Source organism: Girardinichthys multiradiatus, chromosome 18 (assembly GCF_021462225.1).
Source record: "Girardinichthys multiradiatus isolate DD_20200921_A chromosome 18, DD_fGirMul_XY1, whole genome shotgun sequence".
NCBI classification, from domain to species: Eukaryota; Metazoa; Chordata; class Actinopteri; order Cyprinodontiformes; family Goodeidae; genus Girardinichthys; species Girardinichthys multiradiatus.
Genome location: NC_061810.1, coordinates 17,055,968 through 17,075,492, shown reverse-complemented (window position 1 = coordinate 17,075,492; position 19,525 = coordinate 17,055,968). Strand labels below are relative to the sequence as shown.

General features: G+C 38.1%; 1 protein-coding gene across 1 annotated transcript in view; it reads right to left on the bottom strand.

The window, feature by feature from the left end:
* The window catches only part of gramd1bb (GRAM domain containing 1Bb), a 210,704-nt gene that overhangs the window by 83,709 nt on the left and 107,470 nt on the right, over nt 1-19,525 (bottom strand). Inside the window, exon 4 of the mRNA XM_047391430.1 lies at nt 18,408-18,434. Coding sequence (XP_047247386.1) covers nt 18,408-18,434 — 27 coding nt within the window. The remainder of the gene's footprint in view (nt 1-18,407; nt 18,435-19,525) is intronic.

Genomic DNA, 19,525 nt, shown 5'->3' with positions numbered 1-19,525 from the left:
GGGTCATATGAAAGCTTTTATATTAAAGGTTTGGCTCAAGAAGAGTGATGAGAGGAGGGAATGGAGGAGAGATATTGATTGACCCCTCTAGCCAGTAAGCCAGAGCTGCTGCCTCAGAAATGGTGCTCCAACCATCAAAGTCAGGAGCAGTCCAACCTGCTGCTTCACAGACACGTTGTTTTTTTGATGCTGTTTCCAGCCAGACACAAAAATATTAGCAGACAAAGCAACCATGCTTTGCCACACCTAGACACAGCATTTGATTACTAATGATACCTATGCTATTTTTTACAAATTCTACATTTCTTTAGCTTTTTGATTCAGTCACCTCTGTGAATAAAACATGACACGCTCGAATATATCAGCAAGATCAAACAAGAAAAAGAGTCTCATGACAGGACACTGGTGGTGTAAAATATCAGTTTGGGCCTATGATAGATCCTAAAGGCAGTGCATACACCATTTTATATCTTCAATCAGTCAAGTGGCTAATCCCAAAAAAAATATTAAAGTCACAACATTGTTTGCACACCTTGCAGGTTCTGGTCTTTTCTCCTCTTTTCCATTTTTAATTCTTTGGTAGTTTGTTACCTGACTGCTTTCGGCTACCAAAAGGAATTGTTCGCAACATGACGTTTTATACCATTGTTGGGGAAATCATATCTGCCTTTTATTGATGATATAAAGTTGTTTTTCTCTAATCTATTTAGGGCCAAGTCTATAGAAATTTTACCAGCACGAGCGTGCTCACAGTTACTTTGTTTAGATCAAGGGTGATAATCTTTTCTAATTTATAAGAGCCAAGTGACCTATATCCTATAAAGAGGTTACAATGGATCAAAATAATTTGATTGTGCAAAGGTGTCAGTCAGGAAAAAAGTAAAAAAAACATAAAATCACAATATCACCTATAGACCCAAGCACAGGAAAGACAGTCACAAATAAAATGGAGTTACTTTTGCATATTGAAGTGGACCTTTAATCAACATGGATGTCGTCATGAATAGTTCTAAAACCAGTCAGTTTTGAGCCAAAACCTCCAGGTATCTCCCAAAAAGTTAAGAATAAATATATATTCAATATATGAAAAAATAAATATCTGTGAATAATAACCTGTTGATTATACCAAAGTTTTTATTTTTCATAAAACGAAACCAAAGTGCATAACTAATGGTATTTTTTCTATCAGTCACATTAGCTGCAGAAATTAGATTAGACAAAACAGATATTCAAAACTCCAAATTTTAACCACTGTTGTAAAACTAGTTTCTGTTTAACTGTTTTGTCATTGGAGCGTGTGTTTTGTAGCGATTTTGTATTATAACATTGTACAGTATTTTCTACCTTGACTTATTAGAAACTGGAACGTTGTAGCTATGCTTTCAGTTTGTGGTCAATTTAAACCATACAGATGTAGATGCAGTTACTTACAACATTTCAAGTAAAGAAGCAGCTTTACACAACATAAACATTTTGATCATCACTATGTTGGAAAAAAGTTGAATATGTCTATATTTAGCAAAAAAGGGTTTCAGCCAAGTAATTCTATATTCAGAAGTGTTAAACCTCTCTCTGTGCCACCCTTACATTCTCAGATGTACCGTCCACTGCAGAAGGCTTTCTGGACAGTAATGCTACTACTCTGTCCTTCCTACCATTATTTGGAGCTGCTTGTTTTCTGCAGCCTACAATGAAGAAAAACAGCAGAAGCTAAATTGATAAACCAAAGAATCTGTCATGTACATCATCTTCAGGAATTACTAACGCCCCTGGTGCAGTTGTTAAAAAGCCTTAACTTGCTCCTTCATACTTTATATGGTATATAATCTTCTAAAATAATTTGCAACGTTGGATCAGAGATACAGAGCGAGGGAACTTGTGTTTAATCTCCACACATCAAAACCATAGTCTTATTATTTCAATCAGTGCTTCATCAGTTAAGATTTCCATCCATTAAGCAGTCATACTGAAGCTAAAGAAAGTTCAGTTTCATATTACGCAGATGTGCTCATGCAAAGGACAATGCAGAGAGCGTATCAGTGAATGATGCATCAGCGGGTTTGCTGGTGGATCTTGCTCAGTGAAATCTGAGGCTAGGAAAAAGTAGTTGGCAGGTTGTTCTCCTGGGTACCATGCCAAAGCAGCTCCCTCTCTTAGTGGCTGTTAAAAATACATTCTCATACAAGATAGCTCAATACCAAGGCATCCTAAACTGTATAATAAATAAGAACTTAAATGTAGCAACTGTCAGTATATGCATCAACTGTCTTTAATGCACATCCATCCAAGTTAAAATGTCTCATCTGTGTGAAGTGTCTTACGTTTGTTGAATTAGATCCTACCTTTGAGGTTTCCATATCACTTTCTTCCAGTTCTTTTGCTTGGCCTATCAGTAAAGGTAGAGAAGAGGAAATAAGCCGCTTGTCTACTTCGATTGTTTACGATGTGATTGTCTTCAAGACAACTGCTCTCAAACTTTCGTGTGTCTAAAACAAATGCCCAAGATGAATGATGGAATGATGGAAAAAAAAAAAAAACAATAATGTTATAATGGTCTTAAAATAATCCTGTTCCTTCTACAGATGAACTGCATGTCTGCCGATAAAGTTTTCCTTTAGAGTTGAACCTGTGCCAGGACTATTAATTTGCACAAGACTTGAGCCGGTTTAAGATTAATGATATAATAACCTTGAGTAACAAATATTTAGGTAATGGTGTGGCCACAAACCCAAATACACCTCTTGAAAAATATATCCATATTGAAATAGATTTCTTCAGAACCCCAGTTAAATGAAGAATTGTGATTTTCATCACTAAACTGCACACAGTAACTACAGGTAATCATTTTTATTTTTATTTACTGATATTTATTAATGTTCTCATTGAACAAACAGTGGAAAAAATAGTAAAGGTAACAATCCCAGCCATACAGCCAGTTTTTGGAGTTTATTGTTGTCACAATATTTCAAAATTCTTGCTAATCATGCTAACCAAAATAAATGATAAATGCTTACCCCTAATCTGTAGGGTACTAATTACCTTTATCTAACCTCTTGTAGAATAATTTATGTTAATCATTGTATCACTAATGCCTTTTGATGCAAATATGCATATTTAACGCATATCTAGGATATTGAAAGCAGTTTGCTGTCATCAAGTGGTCAGAGATATCCAAAATTATGCCTAATTTTGTTAATTTGCATACTACAAACTCACTTTATATCTATTTTATGTTAAATATTCAAATTATTTAGAATACATTTGACCCCAAAACACACATTTCACTTTATTTTATTCTTTAATTTATGCGTAAATAAACTAAGGCATTAAGCAGTTGAAACAGAAAAGCAACTTTTATTCTTATCTTCTAATTTATTTACCTTACCTGGCCTATAGAGTAACAAAGATATATCAATGATAAAATAACCAAAATCCACCAACAATTGACCCGTTATACCTTCTGCAGCTCACCTCCTCCAATGTCCCTCGCCCCCTCATTCAACCACTATCAACCTTCCGACATCCTTCTGCTGCTAATATTTCAGATCTGATTTGGAAATCTAAAGCATCTACCTGCCTACTTGACCCTTTACCTAATTCTCTGGTTGAAACTTGCCTCCCATCTATGTTACCCCTGATCACTGCCACCATACACTCCTCCCTCACCAATGTTCCATCATTTCTCAAATCTGTTGCAGTAACACTAATTTTCTGATTTAGATCCCAACAATTTCCAGAAACTTTGTCCTATCTCCAAGTCTCCATTTGTCAAATTTTAAAAAAAGTACTTGCATCGCAGGTCCATGCCCATGTCTCCAATAACAATCTATATGAACAGTTCCAATATGGATTTATGTGGGACATTTATTTATTTATGTCTGCTGTATGTTTGTCTATGCGTAACACGTACATGTGAAACATTACTTGGCAATAAAGTTTTTTCTTATTCTGATTCCAGACTGCCGCTGCCTGTGTCATCTCCAGAACACCACCTGCCAGTCAAATTTCACCTGTACCTCAACAGTTTCACTGGCTCCGAATCAGATACCGCCTGGAATTTAAATCCTGCTTCATGTATTTAAGGCCATCTATTACTATAGTCCTTCAAACCTGTCTGACCTGTTCCATAATAACACTCCCTCTCGGTCTCTGTCAGCTTCCTCTATCAACATTATTGTGCCTCCTGCTCGTCTGTCTTCTATGGGATTCAGGGCCTTTAGCCTATCTGCCATTCGCCTCCAGAATGACCTCTTTCTGTTGCTCTTTTTGTTTTCACATCCTGCCTGTTGATGTTTTTCAGGACAGGAAACATCTTGAGATAAATTTGTCTTTGTTGCAGGAGAGAGAAACAGTCAGTCAGTCATCAGTCAGTCAGTCAGCAACTTTTTTCAACTAGCTGACTAGCAGTGCACAGCAACAGATGGTGATGGAACAGCCCTTACTCTAGACTCTTGCAGACAGAAAAAAACTGGTCACTCTGGCACTTTCTCTGGCATTGTATGAAAAGGACTTCTCATATCTCAGTGAAATGTTTTGGATTTTGAAACTATAACTTTTAAATAACTTTGAATGCTTTGTGTACCACACCTTGCCTAGGCCATAGGCTGTAGGTTGAATTTGGGTTTTATCTGCTAACCAGGAAAACGTTATTTGCAGATTGTCAGTCATAGAGAGAAAGCTACATAAACTGGTGCCATTTTAGAGAAAATGTTTCTAGGGAAATGTTTTAGACTGAAACATGTTTTTTATCCAACCAGAAATTAGAAAACATTTTTTCTTTTGCTGTTAAGTATCACTTTTAAAAGGAAATCTGATAAAGTCAGAATTAGCAGGATTAGATCTTTACAAAAGCTGAAATTTTAAATTAGCCAGAAGAATTGTAATTGACGCAATTCTGGTATGAAGCTATTTTTTTCTGTCTTCTCTAACACGTGTAGAGGATCTTTTGTTTGGTAAGACATTTGCTGCAACAGCATCAAGATCTAAATTTAAATGGCAAACTCCAATTTTAATAAATTTATAAGAACATTTGCTACAGTCTAATTCCAGACTAAGGAAACAAAACAAACACAAATGCTTTTGTAACTCATAAAGCTTAAAGCTGCTTGAACGTAAAAAGAAATGCAAAAAAACACTGGGCTTTCAGTGAACAGTCCTACCCTTTCTGTTGTCTTCTGCGACTCACAGAGCGCCCACATGTGCCATGAATCACTGCGACCCTGAAGTCCTCAACCACTCCTCCGCCTATTCAATCAATTTATTTTGGCTGTGGCACCTGTTATTGCATTGGCCTCTGCAGTAAGAGCAATTTCTTCCCACTCCTTCCCGCCCCACTGAGTTTCACAGCAGCTGTCGAGAAGTACTGTCTGTAGCTCCCAAGCTGCTCTCTGAGCTAATCAAATTTCATATTTTTTCACTGGTATAAATTAAGTGAGGAATTACCTGCTGACAGTAAAGTTCAATTAGTTAATGCCAGTCCATACGGCTGCTTAAAGGAGTTGAAACAAAAGCTAGGAGTCTAAATGCTGGGTAATTTTCTATATAAAGAAAACACAAGATCTCCAGCTTGCATAGGAATTGAGGATCCTTTTATGTATTAACAATCCATGCTGCTTTTGTTACTGCTTGATGGGAAATCAATAATTTCTGTGCAGGGCTGATTGATTACAGATCACTTAAAAACTTAAAACATATAGCTTTGGGTAATTGCATTTGAGCTTAATAATGTAATATACAAGCACATTGCTGATTTTAAAGGTTAATTTGAAAAGATCATTAATCATTCCTGACTCAATTCTTTTTATGGAGCTTATAGCTAAGGCCACACCTGGCATATTTACATTTAAAATTATTTTCATTTTTATGAATAAGTTGATTTCTGAAATAAAAGAGGCACTCTACTACTCAGTAGCAGAGTCTCAAAAAGTAATAATTGATCTGGTTTTATTTACATTTTATTATAGAAGGCATGTCAATTATTCATATCCTTCTCAAAAACTGATGAAAGAATCTTTATTTGCAATAAAGCTATCAAACCCCTGAACAGCTTTTTGCATGTTATCTCTGGTAATTTGACAATTTATATTTGTTGATGAGCTTCGAGTCTTTGAAGCCAGAAGGTCTCCTAGCCATCATCCTAATCTTTAACTCTCTAGGTTCTCTATAAGATTAAAGCCAGGACTCTAGTTGGGCCATTTTTAAACAAAGCCGAAATTGTATACAGATTAACTTGAAACTAGAACAAACCGAGATTAGACGTGACTTGTTTCCTATTAGACTGTAAACCTGACCTTTAGATGAACAGAAGGACCTGGTCAGTTTGAGCCATTTGTTAATTTATTTAAAGTTTGGATTTCCAGCACGCCAGATTTTCTTTCTGTTGGCTTCTGTAAGCAGCAAAGGTTTTGAGAGTATGGGGGGTTTTCACTGATGTCCCTGAAGTTGCAGCCTCACTTCTGCTCCGCCATCTTGGGTGTCTCTGTATTAGTTTTCACAACATTGCAACACTGTATACTTTTTTCGACAATGGATAAGTATCTAGAGTGGTTACAGCCACCTGATAAGGTCATGCACCTCAAGAAAATTGCGGCCATCAACAAGGTGGATCCATATGTTGGTTTGTTTAGCGCAAATCCGGATGACTGGCCGCATAATGTTTAGACAAGTAAGTATGGAACTATTTTTTCATAGCCACAAAATAGGCAAAAATGAATGGTAAGCTCAATATTGCCTTTTATTGAATAATTACATAATAGGTATATTGCTAGAAAAAACATTTACAGTATAACAGTAAAGGTAAATCACAGCCTACATCCAGCTGGTTAAAGCGTGAGAGCGCAGCTTACTGAAGTAGGTCACAGCGCTGAGTGCTGAGTGGTAGTGCTGAGTGCTGCCACCTAGCTCAGACTCAACTGAGCAGCTCACGATCTTGGGAGACTACTCTCCAGCATATTATTACAATATATGTAGACAAACATTATTTATTTACCTGTCACAAAATGTGCACTGCAACCTCAGGCATGAGTGAGATTCAAGCTGTCCAAATCCACCCTGGCTATCCGATTCAGCCACAGTAGTCGACGTTGCGTACTCAGCGTTTTTTGTTTTCTCACACTGATTTTCTATCACAGATGTCAGACAATAGACTGAGCATTGGTCTTGACCAGCACGCGCAGCACAACCCACAATTAAGAAAATTTCCCCCACAGTTAAATTGAATGGTCCGGAGTTTTGCTTCACTGGTCACACTAAAACAACAAAAACAGGCTGCAGCTGCCACCCAAGATGGCGATCGCGAAGTGCGGTCACATGACCGAGATGTCATTTGAAAACCCCACATAATAAGCCTAGGAAAGCTTTAGCCATTCTCAGGATTTTCCTGTTGATATTACTGTAATTGATGTCAAAATGCTGGCTCATCATTGGCATTACAGTCTATGATTTGAATCCCAGTGGCGACCCTTGAGGGAAGCAGGAAGAAGGTGAGAAAAAAGTGTGACTTAGGCCTTAGAGTATACAGGTCCTTCTCAAAATATTAGCATATTGTGATAAAGTTCATTATTTTCCATAATGTCATGATGAAAATTTAACATTCATATATTTTAGATTCATTGCACACTAACTGAAATATTTCAGGTCTTTTATTGTCTTAATATGGATGATTTTGGCATACAGCTCATGAAAACCCAAAATTCCTATCTCACAAAATTAGCATATTTCATCCGACCAATAAAAGAAAAGTGTTTTTAATACAAAAAACGTCAACCTTCAAATAATCATGTACAGTTATGGACTCAATACTTGGTCGGGAATCCTTTGGCAGAAATGACTGCTTCAATGCGGCGTGGCATGGAGGCAATCAGCCTGTGGCACTGCTGAGGTCTTATGGAGGCCCAGGATGCTTCGATAGCGGCCTTTAGCTCATCCAGAGTGTTGGGTCTTGAGTCTCTCAACGTTCTCTTCACAATATCCCACATATTCTCTATGGGGGTCAGGTCAGGAGAGTTGGCAGGCCAATTGAGCACAGTGATACCATGGTCAGTAAACCATTTACCAGTGGTTTTGGCACTGTGAGCAGGTGCCAGATTGTGCTGAAAAATGAAATCTTCATCTCCATAAAGCTTTTCAGCAGATGGAAGCATGAAGTGCTCCAAAATCTCGTGATAGCTAGCTGCATTGACCCTACCCTTGATAAAACACAGTGGACCAACACCAGCAGCTGACACGGCACCCCAGACCATCACTGACTGTGGGTACTTGACACTGGACTTCTGGCATTTTGGCATTTCCTTCTCCCCAGTCTTCCTCCAGACTCTGGCACCTTGATTTCCGAATGACATGCAGAATTTGCTTTCATCTGAAAAAAGTACTTTGGACCACTGAGCAACAGTCCAGTGCTGCTTCTCTGTAGCCCAAGTCAGGCGCTTCTGCCGCTGTTTCTGGTTCAAAAGTGGCTTGACCTGGGGAATGCGGCACCTGTAGCCCATTTCCTGCACATGCCTGTGCACGGTGGCTCTGGATGTTTCTACTCCAGACTCAGTCCACTGCTTCCGCAGGTCCCCCAAGGTCTGGAATCGGCCCTTCTCCACAATCTTCCTCAGGGTCCGGTCACCTCTTCTTGTTGTGCAGCGTTTTCTGCCACACTTTTTACTTCCCACAGACTTCCCACTGAGGTGCCTTGATACAGCACTCTGGGAACAGCCTATTCGTTCAGAAATTTCTTTCTGTGTCTTACCCTCTTGCTTGAGGGTGTCAATAGTGGCCTTCTGGACAGCAGTCAGGTCGGCAGTCTTACCCATGATTGGGGTTTTGAGTGATGAACCAGGCTGGGAGTTTTAAAGGCCTCAGGAATCTTTTGCAGGTGTTTAGAGTTAACTCGTTGATTCAGATGATTAGGTTCATAGCTCGTTTAGAGACCCTTTTAATGATATGCTAATCTTGTGAGATAGGAATTTTGGGTTTTCATGAGTTGTATGCCAAAATCATCCGTATTAAGACAATAAAAGACCTGAAATATTTCAGTTAGTGTGCAATGAATCTAAAATATATGAATGTTAAATTTTCATCATGACATTATGGAAAATAATGAACTTTATCACAATATGCTAATTTTTTGAGAAGGACCTGTAGGGGCCCCACCAAGCAGGCAGTAATTTATTTTGTCCCATACAAATATTTTGCAGGACTTTATCCATTAATTTGGTGACTTCTAAAGAACACTGGTTGCAGTGGATTTGATTTAGAGGTATCAGAATACAGAGTTGAATGCATGCCATAAAATGTTTAGAAATGTATCACTTTCATTTCCCTGTAGAAATATCTGCTGCTTTGTGTTGCTCTGTCACATAAAATCTGAATAAAATACACTGGACCTTGTAGTTGTAATGAGACAAAATGTTAAAAAGTTCAGCCAGTATAAATATTTTTGCACCTCAGTATACAACTGTAATGCTGGTGTGCTGACCATCAAATTTAGTGGTATCCTTTTGCTGAGGAACATATGTGCTGCAGACAGTGATTCACTGGAATTGCCACAATTAGGCACAGTGGTGGTCCGCTGAGTGCAGACACAAAGCCCACTCAGATACAGTTTGCTACACTGACAGTGACATGAATAATCCAGACAAACTGTGCATAATTAACTTTATTACGTCTGGTTACCCGTCTCTGCAGCAATGCATACAGCATTTCAGATGCCTTAATTTACACTTCATGTAATACCTGACAGATTGATGACTTGTTGACAAGAACCCTACATTTTTATTCTATTATTAATCCTGTGTACAAATAACAAATCTGGCACCAGGTTTAGCTCTGACAGTAGGCAGAACTGCTGGAAAAACAAAGAAAGTTCTATATTTAGTGTTTATGTCGTTAAATGGCATATGCGCCTGGCACATATCTCCTTGTGTAATGCTGCAGTGAGGCAGATGTCCACCCAGCATGAAAACAAGCTCTTTACAAAGGCAGTAAGTGGGTGTGCCAATGACAGACAGATCTACAGAGAGGAGTACATAATGAACCACCTTCAACGTGGCTCACACAGCTGCCTCAGAATAAAGTCGGGTTCATATTCTCATGCAGAAAAAGTTTAAAATGAAAATACTAAATAGAAACAAACGTTAAATAATTTATGTCAGTTCATAGAAAAAGAAATGGGTACATAAAGGATGTAATCCTCTTTTAAGGATAGCTACAAATTAATTTCCTAAATATTGGTGACATCTGTATATACATGGAAATGATGTGAGATTGCTACATTTTGTTGTTCAATGTTTCTTAAACAACCAAAAAAGAAGAAAAAAACACAAATTGCACATTGGGAATGACATATATAGACAATTTAATGTGACAGTGTCATCTTGCAGAGAAAAAAACGATAACTCGATATAACTGTACTGCTAAACAGTATATACAGTACAATTTGTGTTCACTATTTAAAAAATATAACGGCAGCAATAATGCTCTCATGGAACCAACAAAACAGAACTAGACTAAATAACAAAATAATCCATCCCAACTCTTGTGGTTTACTTCATAAGTTTTTAATGCTTTCATTACTAATTCTTACCATAATCCTTTATCCCCCTGTACATGAAAAATATATATCACAATACCTTAATTTTTTACATAGTTTAAATAGGATGTGTAGTGAAATTTTTCCATTACCATCATTCATGACATATTTTGGGTTACTAAAAGAGATTTGCTTTTTGAAGCCTTTTTACAGAATTTTAAAAAAGATGTGTGAGCCATTAGCCCCAGAATTAGAGGGTAATTTGCCTCTGTCAGAGCAGAAAAAGTGCAATATGAATAGAGCAGTAACAAATATCTAAGTATTAATTTTTTGGGGGGATTTAGATATTTCCTCTATTTTATGTGGACTTATTCTAATTTACCATTTCAATTCCCACATTATTAGCTAATTCATACAGGTTCAAATTTATACATACAGACTTAAATATATATGTACACCCTCACCGATATTTAGTTAAGACTCACTAAGTTCCACCTCAGCCAGATGATTTTTGTAGTCAACTTTCTGGTATAATTATGGCTTTGACCTCTATTCTTAGCTGAATTGGTTGAAAGGATTGAACCGGTTGGTTTCCTGTCACAAATCCAGCATTTAGGCAAAGTCCACAAATTAATAATAGGGCTGAAGTTGGGATTTTCAGGAGGCCATTCCAGAAAGTGAAAGTGAGCCATTCAGAACTACTTTTGATGCATGATTGGGACTATTGTAATGGTGGAACACTTAATTGTGATCAATGTCAACCATCTGACAGAAACCGTCACCCTCATATAAGAGAAAATTTATTAGGATGTTTAAGAGTAAACCAGGAACCACCGAAGGTTAAGCAAATCATAAAGTGGATGTTGGATGATCAGTGTCACTGTCTAGAGAGTGAAGCATGTTTAACATCAGCATGAACTAAGAGGATGCTGACCATGGAAGAGACCCCTGCTCGAAAGTCAACTAACCCTAATCCTCTTCTCAACCCTTCAATCACAACTGCAATTTGCGTGTGCCTACATGGAAAAGCCAAATGCCTTCTGGAGAAGGCATTAGGAGAAGTTTTTTAGACAGGACAAAAATTGGCAACAATGACAATAAGTATGTAGAGGTGAGACTTTCAAACCTCAGGACATTGTAGCAATTGTAATGCATGGTGGTGGTAGCATCGTTTGAGTGTTTGTTTCAGTGCCAGTGGTGCTGGTACTTTGCACAAAATTGACAGAATAATAAAAAGCAGCTACCTTTAAATTTCTTAACTTTAGCTAAAATAAACAGCAGCAGGGTTGAGACTTAGACACAACTGTTTCATGAAGTCAGTGATTCCAAACATGAGTCTAAGGTGGATTTGGAAAATCTCCATTAACCTTAATTAAGTAGCTTTATTGTGGTGACTGTGGCTCAGGTGGTAGGTGTTCATCCTGGGTTACCGGTTCAAACCCCTGTTCTGTCTCAGTCGTGTTGCTGATGTCATGCCTCTATTAGACTGCAGATAGATATTATTAAATGTCCCAAGTATTTTGTGGATTTCATTCATGTAATCATGTTGTTCATGTTGCTATTGACCCCTCCCTCTCCCCCAAATTTTTGTGTTTTGGATAGACAGACATAAGTGTACCTAATCCATTAGTTTTTTTTTTTTGTTTGTTTCAAGAAAGAAAAGTATTTATTGACTGATCGCTAAAATAAAAAGTCAGAAATTGCTTCTGGTTTAGGCACTTCCTTCATCATATAGAATTTATTATTGAGGATATCAGAGACAGGTACCTGAAGGTAAAATAAATTAGCCTAAGGGCTGCCTAGTATCCGCCTTGACAGGCTCGGTAAATCTAACTGAATTGCCTTTAATGGAGCCTGGGAGCAGATAACACATCAGGTACTAAAAGGCTAGCTGGAAAATCCACTCTGCACAAATGTGCCTGTGTGTAAGGCATTGACTGGAGCAGGATATCCCTGCATTCATCCGATTATGGATGACTGATGCATTTATTAATCAGTTTGACTCATTCTTTTTCAACTGCCCAAAAGCTACTTAAAACTCATGCTAAACTAGAGATTTCTGTACAAAAAAGGCTAAAAACATAATGCAGTAATAATAACCAGCTTTACAAAAGGTTGATCAAGTAATCTAAATACTAGAGCAACTTTAGGACAAACTCCAATTGGTATTTAAAAGGTTGCAGTGTACAGAGACAGAAGAAGTACATTTTCATAGAAAAGGTCAACTAGAAAAACCTACAACTCGGTAATATTAGGAAGAACAGTTAGGTCATAAAATCTTGTTTGAGGAAGCTTTATAAAAGCTTTATTATCACCTAAACCAGCAGATAGATAAATCCTTTTCAGACAACCTTGTTTAAAAGTCCACAATTTGTAACTTATTTCACAATCCTATATGAAAATCCTTTTTCATGAATTAATAAATGTCAGAAGTCATTAAATATTATAGTCACAAACTGATTTGTGATTAATTTCAAACAGTCTAATCTGTCATGCGTGCTAGATATTATGGTCCTTGAATTAGGACAGGTAAGAAAAGCAGCTGACCTTTTGTTTGTGCATGATGAACAGGCAGACACCATCCTGGCTTCTCTCCTGGCTCTCATGGCCTCTATTCCATCCCTGTCTCGCTGTTTTAGCGTCAAACTGTAACTTGTCCTGCCTGCTTTGTCATCATCACTGTGGCTCAAACTCTTCCAGGTGCTGGTCTTATCTGCAGCCCATCCAGGTTAAGTTGAAGGGAAAATAATACCTAAGACTTTCTTTACCACACTTGTTAAGCCTAAATCTCTGCTCACAAAGCACAGTTTGTTTAGGCAGAAAGGATGATGAATATCCGTTCCTTGCTCATAATTCCTATGGTGGTCAGACCGCTGCTTTTCCACACAAATGAAATACATCTAATTTTCTGCTTTCAGTCCAGGTGGTGCACAGGCATGCATCATACTCTTTCATCTCACATCTGCTTTGCTGAGCCATAAATGAGCAGTTGTACGAAGGAGGATGGGTCACTGCTGGGAACAATCTCATTGGATGGTTGGCTGTGGTGTGTGTGTGTGGGGGGGAAGGCACATTTGGTAGGCTCCCTGAGAATGACTCTGCTCAATGAGGGTGGTCCTTCATGGCGTTCCTTCACCGCCCCTCGCTCCTCATCACTTTCTCCATCCCCCCTACTCATATCTATATGCTGCAGGCATGTTTTTTGTGGTACTGCATCACAGCATCTCTCTGACCACATCAGCAATTCAATGACGACATAAAAATGTTCAGTTATGCGCATAAATGTGGAAAAAAGGGAGTAGACACAAAATAAATTCATATTGCAGATATAACGATGTTTGCTAAGGCGGTGACCTAATTTGACTTAAATCGTCACTATCCTTATTAGGATGCATTGCGTTTTGTATGCAGCAGATAGTAGACAGAACATTAGAGATGACCTATGAGAAATGCAGAGAATAAAACTGGGATTTTTAAAACAAAGCTACCATCTCAGATCAAAAACAAGATCATTACAAATGATTGACTGAATAAAAAATAAGAACATCTTCACAACATACTTTTCATAGAATGTATGAAAATATCTGTATCCTTTTCTCATCTAAAACCCATCCCCAGCCAGGTGTCAACATATTTAAAGAATATTAATTAATTAATACAGTATGTTAGATCCCTGTTTTTCTGCATCTTTTGGTACAAAGTTAAGAATATGAACACATTATGCTGATCCTCACCAGTGGGCTCTAATGTCTCAAACCATAGACAATCAGCAATACTCCAGAAGCCAGACTAGTAATGATGACATTGGTACATAAGTATGCAATTATCGACTCTGATGTTTTACAGATGAAAATATCAGTCAGAAAATCCACAGTTGTACTTTGCTTCTTAAATAAAGACAGTTTTTTTTTTACATAAATTATTTACAGTTGTTCTAAGTATACATTGAACCTGCACATCCTATGTAACTCAGAAATGGGAAATGCCTTAGATGCAAATAAAATAATGTACATAAAAGGTAGATAAAGCTGCAGTCACAATGTGTCTTTTGTTGCCATGTATGTTGGCATGTTGAAACATGGGTGGTAGGTCTTAATGTAAGCAAATTACGCACAGTTTTGAATACCATGCATACTGTGATGAAGAGTTTAAAATTAACAGGTTCTACTTTGCCATGATGTTGCTGTCTCTTTTCATTGTTGCACCATAACTAAACCTTAATTGACCATCTAGAGATGAAAGTTTACTGCTCTATTACTGTACCCAAGTGGTCTAATTTTCAAAATGTAGAGTGTCTACATAGCATAGCAGAGAAATTGCTATGGCATGTGGTCAGAAATGCCTTTGTGGCCACATGGCTGGATTACTGTAACACCCTTTTTTAGTGCCCTGAATCACATGCCTGCAGAAGATGAAAAATGCTAACACACAAGTTTGAACACATTTCACCAGTTTTGAGTTCACTTCACTCGCTGCCATCCAGTTTAGGATCCAAAATAAAATTATTTGATTTGATTTTGGGTTGTTGAATGGCCTCGTCCCACAGTAAATCTCTGAGTTTTTACATCCCTATGTGCCACCTCTTAGGTCAGCTGACCCTTTGCCCTTGTCAGTATAAAGAACCAAGCGTAAACTCAGAGGGCACCAGGCCTTCTTTAAAACTCTGTCTTAAAACTTTGGAATGACGTGCTGCTGTACATAAGTCAGGCATCCTCCCTGGACACCTTTTCTCTCGGGCTTTTAATACTTAGTGGGGTGTTGGCTTCATGTTGTTTTCTGACACTTTTATGTCAATGTGTTTTCTTATTTTATTTATACAACTTACATACATTCTTTAACCAAAGCCTCTATATGGCGTCTCAATGTTGTGACACGCTTGTTATGGAGTTTTTCAACATGTCAGCAATGGGTTCCAACCTGGATTAGTATGATATTAGATTGTGTATGTCACCATGTAAAATGTATAGGAAGATGATGGTGAAGCTTATATACGTTACTTAAAGCCGTGTATCTTCCAGCGCTATGAAAACACATAGCAGTTGCCAAAAAAGTAATCAGAGAGTTACCTTGTTACTAAACAAAATGTATTGAAAAATATCACATTGTGTGATCTTTTTCCGTAATTAATTAGTATTTTATTGCATGACATAAGAATTTAATACATCAGAAAAACCAAAGTTAAAATTTGGTGCAAAAACCTTTGTTTGCAATCACAGATATCAGAAGTTTCCTGTTGTTCTTGACGAGGTTTGCACACACTGCAGCGGGGGTTTTGGACCACTCCTCCATACCGATCTTCTCCACATCCTTCAGGTTTCGGGGTTGTCGCTGGACAAAACGGACTTTCAGCTCCCTCCAAAGATTTTCGATTGGGTTCTGGTCTGGAGACGGGCTAGGCCACTCCAGGAACTTGAGATGCTTCTTACGGAGCCACTCTTTAGTTGCCCTGGCTGTGTGCTTCGGGTCATTGTCATGCTGGAAGACATAGCCACGACCCATCTTCAGTGCCCTTCCTTACTGAGGGAAGGAGGTTGTTGGCTAAGATCATCCAATACATGGACCTATACATCCTCCCCTCACTATGGTTCAGTTGTCCTGTCCCCTTTGCAGAAAAGCATTCCCAAATAATGATGTTTCCATGTCCATGCTTCAGGGGTAGGGATGGTGTTCTTGGGGTTGTACTCATCCTTCTTCCTCAGATGGGCCTGGACATGCACTGGCTTGAGCAGTGGGACCTTGCGTGCACTGCAGGATTTTAAGCCATGGTGGCGTAGTGTGTTACTAATGGTCTTGTTTGTGACTGTGATCCCAGCTCTCTTCAGGTCATTGAGTAGGTCCTGCCGTGTAGTTCTTGGGTGATCCCTCACCTTCCTCATGATCATTGATGCCCCACAGTCAGATGTTGCATAGAGCCCCAGACTGAAGGAGATTGACCGCCATCTTGAACTTCTTCCATCTTCTTATAATTGCGCCAGCAGTTGTTGCCTTCTCACCAAGCTTCTTGGATATTTTCCTTCTGGGCTATTTTGCCCATCCCAGCCTTGTGCAGGTCTACTATTTTATCCCTGATGTTCTTACACAGCTCTCTGGCCTTGGCCATTGTGGAGAGGTTGGAGTTTGTTTGATTGAGTGTGTGGACAGGTGTATTTTACACAGATAATGAGTTCAAACAGGTGCAGTTAATACAGGTAATGAACTAACAGGCCTGCGAGAGCCACGTTTCTTACTGGTTGTTAGGTGATCAAATACTTATGTCATGCAATAAAATGCAAATTAATTACTTAAGAATCACACAATGTAATTTTCTGGATTTTTGTTTTAGATTCTGTTACTCACAGTTACAGAGTACCTATAATAAAAGTTAAAGACTTCTACATGATTTGCAAGTGGGAAAACCTGCAAAATGGGCAGTGTATCAAATATTTATTCTCCCCACTGTATGTCACATTAAAAACAGTGTTAATTTTGTCACCACATATTAATTATTTTTAGAGGAAAATAGATTTTCATGGTTTCATTTTCTAACACTACAAAACTATTCTGTTTTATAAGTGGTGTGTTCACTTTTTATACCATCTGTATATGTACAAACTGGGTCTTAAGCAACATAGGTCAGCAACATTGTTATTCTGCTACTCTTCAGATCATATTCACATTCTATCAGCACCTTCATTTATTATCAGATTGGTACAAAAACAAAATATTTAACAGCTGACTTCCATAATAATGCTCAGCAATCACTCCTGTTTTATACTGAATTGAAAAAAAATTTAAAAATGCCTTTAAACACTTATAGGACTCAATATAAACGAAACAGGCACAACTACGTTTCTTACAGAACTTGTGCTGGACTGACAGGACTACAGAGACTCCTAGTGGTTTAATCCTGGACCAGTGGGAGAGTCACTCAGCTCACATGACTGACCAAACCAGAAATACAAAAACCAGAGCCCCCTCACACACACACAGCTACAGCTCAATAAACACCTCTCTTGAATGATCATTGCACAACTTGTACAAACATGAAGACATGTACATTAAAAAGAAAACAAATTTCCTGTCCCTTTCATACAAATGAAAAACAAGGAAATTATCAGGTTCAAAATCAGCTATGAGTTATTTAATTCAGTTATGGAGGACCAGAGCTAAACATAACACCTGAATATGCAGCAAGTAAAAAGATAAAGATGCACTTAAGAAATGTAACATAATTAAAATTTTGATCAAGTTAGACAAGTTAGAATACAAAACATAAAGACCAATAGATTAAAAGGAAAAGTTACGATGATGTCACATGATAAAATTAAATCAAAATTCGCTCATACATTTTTTTACACCAATTCAATTCATAATAGCAAAATAACTAGTTATTCGAGGGTATCTCATCCGCTTTCTAGAAGTCTTAAAATCCAACGCATAATCACACTCACCCTTTCCTATGTGTGCCTTCAACCTTTTTGCTCAAGGGTAGGCACAGTCTCAATGCGGCAGCGCTGTTTTCACACCCAGAGCAGGGAAGTGTCTCTGCCCATAGTTTGGGTCCACAGTGACCCCTGATCTGCCACTGGCTGGCCAGATGCAATCCTAAAACCTCCAAAAAAGTTTCGAACTTACAAAGCCCTGTTTGTGTCTGATATTTTTTGTCCTGTAAGAGCAAACAAAAGCATTCCATGGCTTGCAACTGTATTCACCGTTGGCTTCTCTGAGCGTAAAAGCGTATTCAGATACCTTGGTTTGGCGGACAAAGCCACAAATCTGTGTCACATGCAAGCTGGGTGGGCCAGGGAAAATGGGGTGACAGTGAGCCCATTTGCGCTGCATGCAACAATCAGCATGAAGGCATGCTGGGCACTGCTGTAGTTAAAAAGAGATGGCAGGAAAGCAGGCTTACCTGATTTTGTCCGCTGCACTGTCAGACCTAAAGAGGAGAGACAAACCTCACTCACTGTTAAACATCTAGTTAAAAATAACATTGTCAAAATAAAACACATGGTTGTGTTAATAAACCCAATCACACAGTCATTATACAGTCAAAGACCTATGCTAAAACAGCTGCATAATGCATGGTAGCTGTAATATTCCAATGACATCAATATTTTTAGTCAACGCATAATTTCTTTATCACAAAACGTTACAAGTTTTTTCCTCCAAACTGCTGTGTGCAGAGTCCCTGCAATCTGCAGTATTACGCATGCGTCTGTGTGTGTGTCCCTTTAAGTCAGTGGATTTAAAGGGACACACACACAGACGCATGTGTGGTACTGTGTCTGTGCGTCGACCTATTTGTTTATTTCCAGTTTAATCTCAACATATTTGAAACTCTGAACACTAAGGCTGGGTTGCATGGTGGCACAGTCGTAAGTGGCACCTTGCAACAAAAAGTTCCTGGGTTTGAATCACAGCCCGGGGGCTTTCTGCATATAGTTTGCAACTTGTCCTGGGTGTACCCCTGAGATAATAAGCCCCCGCAAGCCGGCAAGAGTAACAGGGTGTAGACGATGGAAGGATGTACTGTATGTATATTCAGGCCATTTTATTTACAATTACATAAATAGTAAGAACTTCATTTGTTTATTGTTTTCCAGCTTGAGGTCGCACTTTATTCATGTAAATAACACTTTACAGTGCAAAACGTTGTTTGCCTTTAATTGTTTCATTTAAAAAATGCTTTTTAGACGGACAAATAATGTAGAATAATTAATTAATTAGAACATTTTATTGGATTAATCAAAAATAGTTGTTAGTGCCACACTAAAAATAATAAAATGGTCTTTATTGGATTATTTATTTTTAATTTTGAAGAGGTTTAATGTCTAAAAACAACTAATTTATGAATATTTCAACAAGTACTTTAGCTCTTTTAATAAAAACCCATAAAACCCTTTAAAACAGAATCAGCTGTTTGTTTTCCATGTAAATGATCACAAAATTACACAAAGACATTCAGTTAGATGTTCCTGTCACAAATGCTGATGACTTTCTCTATGTTTCACCTTCCATGTGTCAACA